Source organism: Oncorhynchus tshawytscha, linkage group LG15 (assembly GCF_018296145.1).
Source record: "Oncorhynchus tshawytscha isolate Ot180627B linkage group LG15, Otsh_v2.0, whole genome shotgun sequence".
NCBI classification, from domain to species: Eukaryota; Metazoa; Chordata; class Actinopteri; order Salmoniformes; family Salmonidae; genus Oncorhynchus; species Oncorhynchus tshawytscha.
Window position 1 is genome coordinate 30,538,043 of NC_056443.1, and position 12,651 is coordinate 30,550,693.

Consider the following 12,651-nt stretch of genomic DNA (forward strand, 5'->3'; position numbering starts at 1 on the left):
TCCCACTCTCCTTACCTCTCATCTCTCTCCTCTCTCTCTCATCCCACCTCTCCTTATCTCTCTCTCTCTCCTCTCTCTCTCATCCCACCTCTCCTTACCTCTCCTCACTCTCTCTCTCTCTCTCTCCTCTCTCTCTCCCACCTCCCACCTCTCCTCACTCCTCTCTCTCATCCCACCTCTCATCTCTATCTCTCTCTCTCTCTCTCATCCCACCTCTCCTTACCTCTCATCTCTCTCTCTCTCTCTCATCCCACCTCTCCTTACCTCTCTCATCCCACCTCTCCTTACTTCTCATCTCTCTCTCTCCTCTCCTCTCTCTCTCATCCCACCTCTCCTTACCTCTCATCTCTCTCTCTCTCTCTCTCATCCCACCTCCCACCTCTCTCTCTACTCTCTCCTCATCCCACCTCTCCTTACCTCTCCTCTCTCCTCTCTCTCTCATCCCAACTCTCCTCCTCTCTCATCCCACCCAACTCTCCTTACCTCTCCTCTCTCCTCTCTCTCTCATCCCACCTCCCTTACCTCTCCTCTCTCCTCTCTCTCTCCCTCTCCTCCTCTCTCTCTCTCATCCCACCTCTCCTCTCACCTCTCCTCTCTCTCTCCTCTCATCCCAACTCTCATCCCATCCCAACTCTCTCCTTACCTCTCCCAACTCTCCTCTCTCTCCTCTCTCTCTCATCCCAACTCTCCTTACCTCTCCTCTCTCCTCTCTCTCTCATCCCACCTCGCCTTACCTCTCCTCTCTCCTCTCTCTCTCATCCCAACTCTCCTTACCTCTCCTCTTACAATTTTTTCACTCCATCTCCTTTTCTTTCCTTCATTTTCATTCCTTATCCTCCCTTTCCCCACTGTAGCCTGTTCTGCCTCTAACCCACCACAGATCTCATATCTGAACAACAGAGGTATCATTTTACAGCAGTGGAGGGCATGGCTACTCAATACACTGCGGCATGACAAGGCCAAAGACGGGGATAAGAAACTACTACAGTTTGACTTCAGAAAACGTCAAAGCACCTTACTATATTTGTGTTTGTTTTCTCTTCATAAAAATTGAGAGAAATCTTAAGTAAAGATAAGAAAATATGTTTTACGTTGGTAGTTTATTTGATAGCTGTGATTTGTTACAACAAGCCACTCGTAAAACAGTGAATATAGGAGAGTTGAGGTTGGATCAGGGACAGCAGCGAGAATCATGGGTACCGGCTCTAGCATTGGCACCACTGACACCCACAGCAGATGTGTGGAGCAACAGGTTCTTTCAAGTCACGTTGTCAAACACCGCATTGCCAGACACTTTTACGTACATGGCCCTCCCATAAAAAAAAAACATTATTTTTGTAAGCTATTTTTGACTTGTGGAATCATTGTCAGACGTTTCTATGAATGCTTTGAGATCGTTTTCAGATGAGTTAAGACACTCATTATGCCACACTTCTGTTCGTTGTCACCACACTATCTGAACACAGACCTGCAGCAGCACTGAAGCATAACGAGTTAAGTTTTGCTTAATTAATTAACAATGAGCTTTATCTAGACCTTCTGTGTTAGACAATTAACCCTTTCTATGTTTGTTCTTTGTAACCCAGCAACGGTCACACGCAGTGTGTAGTGGAAATACATGCATTGGCTTTGCTTCGTCTCCGGAAGCTCAACCAATCATTCAACTGTGAGCAGTATGTGACACATACTGTGTATATTTGTGTCAGAGTTTGTTATGCAAGCCAAGGTAAATGTTAGCGTTAGCACATGTATATGAGAGATTGTTGAGGTTCATCTACAATGGAAATGCATGAAAGTGTGTGCTTGTTTTTTTGATGTTGTTGATCATTTTGTTCATTCTTTGACACACACAACAGAACTTTTGTCCGATGAAAAGCCCAATTCAGCTGCTTTAATGTTCAAAATGTATTTATAGACATTTCAAGGGAGGTTGTGGATGGTATCTTTAAATCTAATGGGAAGGTATAGTGGCAAAAATACAGGCAATCTGCATTCATATCAAATTTCATTTAGCTCCTTCTGTAAGTAAGACTACATAAAAGCTAATGTCTTCTGTCTGATTTCTAATGTCAATCTGCAATTAAAGTGCTTTATCGAAACAAAAGGAGACCACAGCAAATTGAAGTGCTTGAGTGTGCCTCGTTGAATGTGAATGGTGATAAAGTTGCAGAATGCATTACCTAAAATCTCGTGTCAGCTTTATCGAACTATGGTTTATAAAGTTGAGTTTGGAAGAGTGATTTGTGTATGAATGCGTGTGTAGTTAGGTTGTACAGTTAGTTTAAATCAAATAATAAATCAAATTAAACAATGTATGCACGCATGACCGTAAATCGATTGGATTAAAGTGTCAGCTAGATGGCATATTACCATGGATACAGTTCAAACCAGACTCTGATTGGTTAAAAGTGTCAGCTAGATGGCATATTACCATGGATACAGTTCAAACCAGACTCTGATTGGTTAAAAGTGTCAGCTAGATGGCATATTACCATGGATACAGTTCAAACCAGACTCTGATTCGTTAAAAGTGTCAGCTAGATGGCATATTACCATGAATACAGTTCAAACCAGACTCTGATTGGTTAAAAGTGTCAGCTAGATGGCATATTACCATGGATACAGTTCAAACCAGACTCTGATTGGTTAAAAGTGTCAGCTAGATGGCATATTACCATGAATACAGTTCAAACCAGACTCTGATTGGTTAAAAGTCAAATTACCTTTTGGGGTTTGTTGACCCTCAGGCAAAGTGGCTCACCGTTGTAACATTATTGTAACATTGAAAGAATGTTGATGTAACGTTATCAATGGTGAGAAGGGTTTTCCCACCATGGCTGTTGGGAAAGACTGTGTTTGTTGTCTTATTTGAACAGCTGTGGAAACCATAGTGTTCCCTGGAAGGCCCGAAACTAAGGACCACATATCCAGCCAGGTCTGAGCTCCGAACTTGCCCTTAGATACAGATCTAGGATCGGATTTAATTCTCCAAATCCTAACCTTAACCATTAGGGGGGAAATGCAATACTGTCCGTAAATCAGTCAGTGTCTTAGGGGCAAGTTCAGGCCAGATCAGCAGAGCTCAGATAGACCAGATTGTTCAAGCTAGGCCAGATTGCACAACCAGAGCCCGTTTCATCACCTCTTTAGACAAACAGGCCTTCCACGCGGCGTAAACAGCAGCGAGTCTCCCTCACATCTAGGTCAATATAGTGTTGGATTCACAACTTTACAGTACAAGACATCAGAGCAAGCTGCCCATAGATGCAATCGGATGTATTGTTGTTCTGCCTTTAATATAGATACATAATATGACTTAACATCTTGTCAATGAGTGACTACCCATGTTTTTGCTTGTTTGATTGTAATTAAAGGTATTTAGGAATACCGTTCTGTATACCGGTGTACCCATTGTGCCACAACAGTCGCAGAAAAGTGTCATAGGCTACTTTTTGTTGTTGTAGAATGTCCCTTTTTTAATATTGCATTCACCCAAATGTTATGGAATGATTAGTCTTTATCGAATAGGATTTGATTCCTTCTTTTAACTTAATGGCTCAGTTTTACCCAAAGCCTCCTCTCTCCAAGCCACAATTAGAAGGACGTTGGCGTTGGCGTTTTGCAAAATGAAGAATATGTTCAAATGAATTTGGTTCTGTCATCGTTTATTTTGCATTGTCTGTGTAAACCATTAATATCTTACTAAATAAGTATTCTAATTCCTAATTATATGGTGTGGACATACAAAGAACTGTGTAACCAATGGATACCATATGCTGTGATTTTATGTATACTGAACACAAATATAAACGCAACATGCAACAATTTCAAAGATTTTACAGAGTTACAGTTCATAGAAGGAAATCAGTCCATTGAAATAAAATCATTAGGCACTAATCCATGGTGTTCACATGACTGGGCAGGGTTGCAGCCATGGGTGGGCCCAGGAGGGCATAGACCCACCCACTGGGAGCCAGGCCCACCCAATCAGGATGAGTTTTTCCCCCACAAAAGGGCTTTATTACCAAAATAAATACTCCTCAGCACCCCGTCAGACGCAGGTAAAGAAGCTGGATGTGGAGGTCCTGGGGTGACGTGGTTACATGTGGTCTGCGGTTTTGAGGCCAGTTGGATGTACTGCCAAATTCTCTAATATGACGTTGGAGGCGGCTTATGGTAGCGAAATGAACATTCAACAACTGGACATTCCTGCCAATTGCACACTCCCTCAAAACTGTGTTGTGACATCTGTGTTGTGTGACAAAACTGCACATTTTAGAGTGGCCTTTTATTGTCCCCAGCACAAGGTCTTGATATTCCACACCTGTCAGGTGGATGGATGATCTTGGCAAAGGAGAAATGCGCACTAACAGAGATGTAAACAAATTTGTGCTCAATCTTAGAGAGGGAAAAAAAGCTTTTTGTGCATATGGAACATTTCTCAGATCTTTTATTTCAGCTCATGAAACATGGGACCAACAATTTACATGGTGCGTTTATATTTTTGTTCAGCGTAGTTGTGGCTCAGTGGAGGACGATAAGAGGATGGCGAAATGGGTTGAAATGATTATTACGCTGTAACTAAGCCTTTTGTTTAGCTTTTGTTGAGTTTTTTTCTTATTTTACTTCACTGGTTTGCAAGAAATACTGATGTCCATCTTTAAATAAATGTTTCATTCAGTACCATTTCTTTTGACATGTTCTGTGTTTTTATGGTAACTTAAAGGTCCAGTGCAAGTGCAGTCAAAAAACGTGATTTTCCTGTTCTTTATATATATTTTCATACTATGAGGTTGGAATAATTTTTAATAATAATAATTTTTGATATTGAGTTAAAAAACCTGCATTGGAATGCGGAGTGAACACATTATGTTGAAACAGGTGCTGAGGAGAGGGAGTGAATCATTCTATGAATCATTTTGTCATTTGATTCATAATGGTTTCATATGGCCTGCCGAGTAAACCAGACAGTAGGTTGAGAATACCTCCATTCTGTATTACTACTGTACCTTGATGCTGATAGTTGTCCGCGTTCTCAAAGGCACTAACTAGTATAGATATTTAAAAATAAATTTCCAAAGACCCCTTCTATTATTCGCTGTGATTGGGCAAGCCCATGTAAGCTACGACTGCGATTGGCTACTATCTGTGTCCATCTGGTCCCCTGTGTTTCTTGACAGCTAGAATCGGCGTCTGTCCCATCACACACCGAAAGGAAGCAAGGAGCGCTTGGAGGAGAGGCGCGGACGTGCTTTTCTATTGTCACCGGGAAGAACACAGGAGAAGTACACACCCAGGAGTTATCTCGGCGACATGGACAAAAACGGGAAAGGTACGAATTTTTGGTTTACGTTTGGTATCCTACTTTAAGTCATTGTTATACTACTCTTGCACTTTGTTGTAAGAAATTGTGCATTGTTCTTAGACGACAACGAGCAGGCTTATAACAATGTACGTTACTGGTATGTATCGATACAGTAGCATGCTATCACCTTGACGGGTGTAGCATTTGTATTTGAGGAAAAAAAGGGTGTTGTTTAATTGTCATTTATTATCACAACAATTGCTTTCAGTGTCCTGGTTAGTTTTTTACTTGTTTTGGCCAAATATTTTCACTTTAGCTGAGTTCCATGGAGTGGTTATGTGCCAAATATTGTCATGCGAATGTGGATCAATTCAACATACAAACAACAAGGTTGCTACAGAGGGATGGAAAGGCACAACACAAAGGACCACGAGGTGTAGACCGACAGGGGGTCCTGTCTGTCTTCAGAGGAGCACGCAGCAGCGTGATTAATTGATAGGTTAATGGACTCGAGGGAGATTGTTCTCACGACACCTCCCAGCCTCAACAGCAGTCTGGGACACAGTGGGTGTGTTTCTATAGATTACAGAACATTTGCTTTCTCCCCTCTTTCCTCTCATCAGAACTGATACAGAAATTAGATGGAAGCGAATTGTGCCGAGAAGCATCATCCATGTAGCCTCATCCATTAAGCCTCATCCATTAAACCTAATCTATTAAGCCTCATCCATTAAGCCTAATCTATTAAGCCTCATCTATTAAGCCTCATCCATGTAGATTCATCCATTAAGCCTCATCCATGTAGAATTATCCATGTAGCATCATCTATTAAGCATCCATGTAGCCTCATCCATGTAGCCTCCTCCATTAAGCCTCATCCACGTAGCATCACCCACGTAGCCTCACCCATGTAGCCTCATCCATGTAGCCTCATCCATGTAGCCTCATCCATTAAGCCTCATCCATGTAGCCTAATCCATGTAGCCTCATCCATTAAGCATCATCCATTAAGCTTCATCCATGTAGCCTCTTCCCTGTATGTGTGTAGTAACCTACTACTGCTGTCTTGGTAAAGAGATCTTGACTTTTAGGTAGTACACTTTCCCCAGGGTCACAGGTGAGGCTAGAGTCAAGGACAGGGAACTGGTCTGGAAGGGATCAACTGGCTCTGGTAACCTGGTAACCTGGTAACCTGCTCCTGCTGCAGATTGAGACTAAAAGGAGGGGGGTCAAGCAGCTTAATGATAGAACAAATCCAATTCATCATATCCAGTTGGGAACAGGGCGGGGAAAAACTGTTGGGTTTGGATTAATCAGACTACTTGTTTAGGAAGGGACACGTTTGAAGGGATAAGCAATAACTGGAAATGGCACACTCTTACCATTGACTTCAGCCATTCATAAATGTGCATTTTAGATTAGCTTGGCTAATATAGCTTGGCTAATATAGCTTGGCTAATATAGCTTGGCTAATATAGCTTGGCTAATATAGCTTGGCTAATATCGCTTGGCTAATATCGCTTGGCTAATATCGCTTAGCTAATATAGCTAGGCTAATATAGCTAGGCTAATATAGCTAGTCTAATATAGCTAGGCTAATATAGCTTGGCTAATATAGCATGGCTAATATAGGCAAGTCTAGCCCTACTTGGTCATTGGGCCTTTGACCTAGTCTCCATCTCTACCTTAGCTGAACTGTCTTGTTTTTTCACGAGGAACTTGTTGTGGTGGGAAAAGTATCCCTGGAAGCTTCACTTCTACTGCTTTTGTGTTTTATTTTTACCTCTAACTGTGTGTTCTTGGGGCTGGGTATTTCCCCTCCTCTTCATGGAAGCCCAGCCAATCTGCCACAGTCAGTCCAGACAGGCCTGTAACAATGGACAATGGAAGGCAATCCTACTGTACACATCCTGCTAGCCCTTTAGCCGCAGTATTGGGCCAACACTGTTTGATTCGCATAATGGCACCCTATTCCCTATGGGCTCTGGTCAAACGTAGTGCACTATATAGGGAATAGGGCTCTGGTCAAAAGTACTGCACTATACAGGGAATAGGACTGTAGTATAAAGTAGTGCACTATATAGGGACTAGGGTGCCATTTGGAAGACACTGTGTTACAGAACCAGTAAAACGGAGGTCGAAGACATGGAGCGCACACATGTACTGTAGGTCCCCTGTGACAACTTTCTTGTCCCATGTCCAGATTGAAACACAATGAGTAGCAGCTATTAAGTGGCAGCGCCTCAGTGGTTAACTTCCCAAGGTGTGGCAGGTCACTTAGGTTGGAATAGGACCCCTACTGGTGAGGAGTGGTATGGTTTGGAGTTGAACCTGAGGTTTGACTTCAATCACCTGTCAATAGGTTGAACTAAGAATGTGGGCAGTTTGAAAGGAAGTCACTTGAGTCTTATTGGTGTGGTAATGATAGGTAGTCTTAATGGTGTGTTAATGATACAGGTGGTAGTCATAATGGTGTGGTAATGATAGGTAGTCTTAATGGTGTGGTAATGATAGGTAGTCTTAATGGTGTGGTAGTGATACAGGTGGTAGTCATAATGGTGTGGTAATGATACAGGTGGTAGTCAATGGTATGGTATTGATACAGGTGGTAGTCTTAATGGTGTGGTAATGATAGGTAGTCTTAATGGTGTGGTAATGATAGGTAGTCTTAATGCTGTGGTAATGATAGGTAGTCTTAATGCTGTGGTAATGATAGGTAGTCTTAATGCTGTGGTAATGATAGGTAGTCTTAATGGTGTGGTAATGATACAGGTGGTAGTCATAATGGTGTGGTAGTGATACAGGTGGTAGTCTTAATGGTGTGGTAATGATACAGGTGGTAGTCATAATGGTGTGGTAGTGATACAGGTAGTAGTCATAATGGTGTGGTAGTGATACAGGTGGTAGTCATAATGGTGTGGTAATGATACAGGTGGTAGTCATAATGGTGTGGTAATGATACATGTGGTAGTCATAATGGTGTGGTAATGATACAGGTGGTAGTCTTAATGGTGTGGTAGTGATAGGTAGTCTTAATGGTGTGGTATTGATACAGGTGGTAGTCTTAATGGTGTGGTAATGATAGGTAGTCTTAATGGTGTGGTAATGATAGGTAGTCTTAATGTTGTGGTAATGATAGGTAGTCTTAATGGTGTGGTAATGATACAGGTGGTAGTCTTAATGGTGTGGTAATGATACAGGTGGTAGTCTTAATGGTGTGGTAGTGATAGGTAGTCTTAATGGTGTGGTAATGATAGGTAGTCTTAATGCTGTGGTAATGATAGGTAGTCTTAATGGTGTGGTAATGATACAGGTGGTAGTCTTAATGGTGTGGTAATGATAGGTAGTCTTAATGGTGTGGTAATGATACAGGTGGTAGTCTTAATGGTGTGGTAGTGATACAGGTGGTAGTCTTAATGGTGTGGTAGTGATACAGGTGGTAGTCTTAATGGTGTGGTAATGATACAGGTGGTAGTCTTAATGGTGTGGTAGTGATAGGTAGTCTTAATGGTGTGGTAATGATACAGGTGGTAGTCTTAATGGTGTGGTAATGATAGGTAGTCTTAATGGTGTGGTAATGATACAGGTGGTAGTCTTAATGGTGTTGTAATGATAGGTAGTCTTAATGGTGTGGTAATGATACAGGTGGTAGTCTTAATGGTGTGGTAATGATACAGGTGGTAGTCTTAATGGTGTGGTAGTGATACAGGTGGTAGTCTTAATGGTGTTGTAATGATAGGTAGTCTTAATGGTGTGGTAGTGATACAGGTGGTAGTCTTAATGGTGTTGTAATGATAGGTAGTCTTAATGGTGTGGTAGTGATACAGGTGGTAGTCTTAATGGTGTGGTAATGATACAGGTGGTAGTCTTAATGGTGTGGTAGTGATAGGTAGTCTTAATGGTGTGGTAATGATACAGGTGGTAGTCTTAATGGTGTGGTAATGATAGGTAGTCTTAATGGTGTGGTAATGATACAGGTGGTAGTCTTAATGGTGTGGTAATGATAGGTAGTCTTAATGGTGTGGTAATGATAGGTAGTCTTAATGGTGTGGTAATGATACAGGTGGTAGTCTTAATGGTGTGGTAATGATAGGTAGTCTTAATGGTGTGGTAATGATACAGGTGGTAGTCTTAATGGTGTTGTAATGATAGGTAGTCTTAATGGTGTGGTAATGATACAGGTGGTAGTCTTAGTAGATCTGATATTTCTAGAGAGACATTTTAATTTGTCATTGTGACAGCAGATGATGCAGCAGACTGTTATTTTAAAAGGCTCTATCTCTCAATCTTCAGTAGCCTACCTTGTAAGTCAATTGTATATAAGCCTGATACAGTTGGCTACATGGTCATGTAATGTTGTAATGATGTTGATGTTGTGATGTTGATTGTTGTAATGTAATCCTAATTTATTGAGATTTCTGGCAGCTGGTTCCATTATATCCCGACCATGCCGGTGCTGTGGGCGCTGCTAATGGCTCACATCAACACCAGAAACCAGAACCATTTCACTGTGAGGTCCAGAAACCCTAGACCCACTCCAATTTGCATACCGACCAAACAGATCCACAGATGATGCAATCTCTTTTGCACTCAACACTGAGAACGCTATTCATTGACTACAGCTCAGCGTTCAACACCATAGTACCCTCAAAGCTCATCACTAAGCTAAGGATCCTGGGAATAAACACCTCCCTCTGCAACTGGATCCTGGACTTCCTGACGGGCCGCCCCCAGGTGGTGAGGGTAGGTAGCAACACATTTTCCACGCTGATCCTCAACACTGGAGCCCCTCAGGGGTGCTTGCTCAGTCCCCTCCTGTACTCCCTGTTCACTCATGACTGCATGGCCAGGCACGACTCCAACACCATTATTAAGTTTGCAGACGACACAACAGTGGTAGGCCTGATCACCGACAATGACGAGACAGCCTATAGGGAGGAGGTCAGAGACCTGGTCGTGTGCTGCCAGGACAACAACCTCTCCCTCAACGTAACCAAGACTAAGGAGATGATTGTGGACTACAGGAAAAGGAGAACCGAGCACGCCCCCATTCTCATCGACTGGGCTGCAGTGGAGCAGGTTGAGAGCTTCAAGTTCTTTGGTGTCCACATCACTAACAAACTATCATGGTCCAAACACTTCAAGACAGTCGTGAAGAGGGCACGACAAAGCCTATTCCCCCTCAGGAAACTAACAAGGTTCTACAGCTGCAATATCGAGAGCATCCTGACTGGTTGCATCACTGCCTGGTATGGCAACTGCTCAGCCTCCGACCGCCAGGCACTACAGAGGGTAGTGCGTATGGCCCAGTACATCACTTGGGCCAAGCTTCCTGCCATCCAGCACCTCTATACCAGGCGGTGTCAGAGGAAGGCCCTAAAAATTGTCAAAGACCCCAGCCACCCTAGTCATAGACTGTTCTCTCTACTACCACCTGGAAAGCGGTACCGGAGCGCCAAGTCTAGGACAAAATGGCTTCTCAACAGATTTGACCCCCAAGCCATAAGACTCCTGACTCCAGGTAATCAAATGGCTACCCGGACTATTTGCATTGTGTGCCCCGCCCAGCCCCTCTTTTACGCTGCTGCTACTCTGTTCATCATATATGCATAGTCACTTTAACCATATCTACATGTACATACTATCTCAATCAGCCCGACTAACCGGTGCCTGTATATAGCCTCTCTACTGTATATACCCTCTCTACTGTATATAGCCTCTCTACTGTTATTTTTCATTGTCTTTTTACTGTTTTTATTTCTTTACTTACCTATTGTTCACTTAATACTTAAAAAAAAATTGCACAATTGGTTAGAGCCTGTAAGTAAGCATTTCAGTGTAAGGTCTACTACACCTGTTGTATTCAGCGCATGTGACAAATAAACTTTGATTTGATCACTATTGGACATCTTGGCCCCTGGGACTGGGTGTGTAGTCGCGAGTCAGCGTGGGGCGCACAGCGCAAACATCTACTGCGACGGCCAAGATATGATACTGTTCCCCTGCCATTAATCTGTGTTGAGTAATACCCTACCATCACCATTGGTTTTAGTGATGACAACACACAGGGTAATACTACACCCATGTTGATTAAATGTTGATTAAATGTTCGCAGTGGGGTTTCGTTCTCTGTTTCTTGTCATGCAGGGAAAGGTGGGGTTAGCTCGGAGGGGAACTGAGCCAATGTATCTTCTGTCTTTCTCCATCAATGCTTCTCTGTTTGTTCTGTCATTCTGTAAAATCAATCTGTTTTCTCTTCATTTCCTTCCAACCCAACTTTCTCTCTCTGTCTCTTCCTCTCTCTCTCTGTGGTGGTTATGAGTGTACCATGCTGTGTCTGAGGACAGTGTTCCCAGACTCCCTCTGTCTGTGCTGTGTCTCTGTTGGATACAGTGAGGCTGGTGGACTGTGCCGCAGGGTGGTTTGCTGTAGTCTCTCTCTCTCTCTCTCTCTCTCTCTCTCTCTCTCTCTCTCTCTCTCTCTCTCTCTGTTGAGCTCTCTCAGAGTCTGTTGAGCTCTGCAGTCTTTAATTGAGGCCTTCAGGAAAACAACCCTCCCCCAATGTAAGAAGGCAGATTAATGAAGGGAACATATTGTGTGTGAGCATACTAGATAGGGGTGTATGCTTGTGATTGAGTTACCCCAAGGCACTTAGATTTGTGTGTATTGTTGTGAAATTGTTAGGTATTACTGCACTGTTAGAGCTAGAAACACAAGAATTTCTCTACACCCGCAATAACATTCACACTCTGAATGGCACACATACACAATCCATGTCTCAAATGTCTCAAGGCTTAAACATCCTTCTTTAACCTGTCTCATCCCCTTCATCTACACTGATTGAAGTGGATTTAACAAGTGACATCAACAAGAGATTATAGCTTTCACCTGGAGTCAGCTGTTCAGTCTATTTCATAGAAAGTGCAGGTGTCTCTAATGTTTTGTACACTCTGTGTAAATCTAGGCTTAGCTCGTCCATCACTCTGCCCACATCTCGCTGTCTACAGTCATTGAAACTGATATCTATTTGATTTCATGTTCAGAATCATTACTCCAATAATATTTCAGACTTAAAGATCACCACTAGTGACAGGAGCTGAATCCCTGAGGTAAAATCTGAGGTTCAAATGTGATTTGTGAGAGTGCATCCCTGGCTGATGTTCTGTACTTGTTGGTGCTTGTGTTATGAGTACCATGGCGTTATGAGTACCGTGGCGTAATGAGTACCGTGGCGTTATGAGTACCGTGGCGTTATGAGTACCGTGGCGTTATGAGAACCGTGGCGTTATAAGTACCGTGGCGTGATGAGTACCGTGGCGTTATGAGTACCGTGGCGTTATGAGAAC

General features: G+C 42.8%; 1 protein-coding gene across 1 annotated transcript in view; it reads left to right on the top strand.

Moving 5' to 3' along the window:
• The first annotated feature begins 5,188 nt into the window (after positions 1 to 5,188).
• The window catches only part of LOC112239869 (actin filament-associated protein 1), a 146,180-nt gene continuing 138,717 nt past the window's right edge, over positions 5,189 to 12,651 (top strand). Inside the window, exon 1 of the mRNA XM_042298456.1 lies at positions 5,189 to 5,332. Within this exon, the coding sequence (XP_042154390.1) occupies positions 5,314 to 5,332 (19 nt within the window). The 5' untranslated portion in view covers positions 5,189 to 5,313. The remainder of the gene's footprint in view (positions 5,333 to 12,651) is intronic.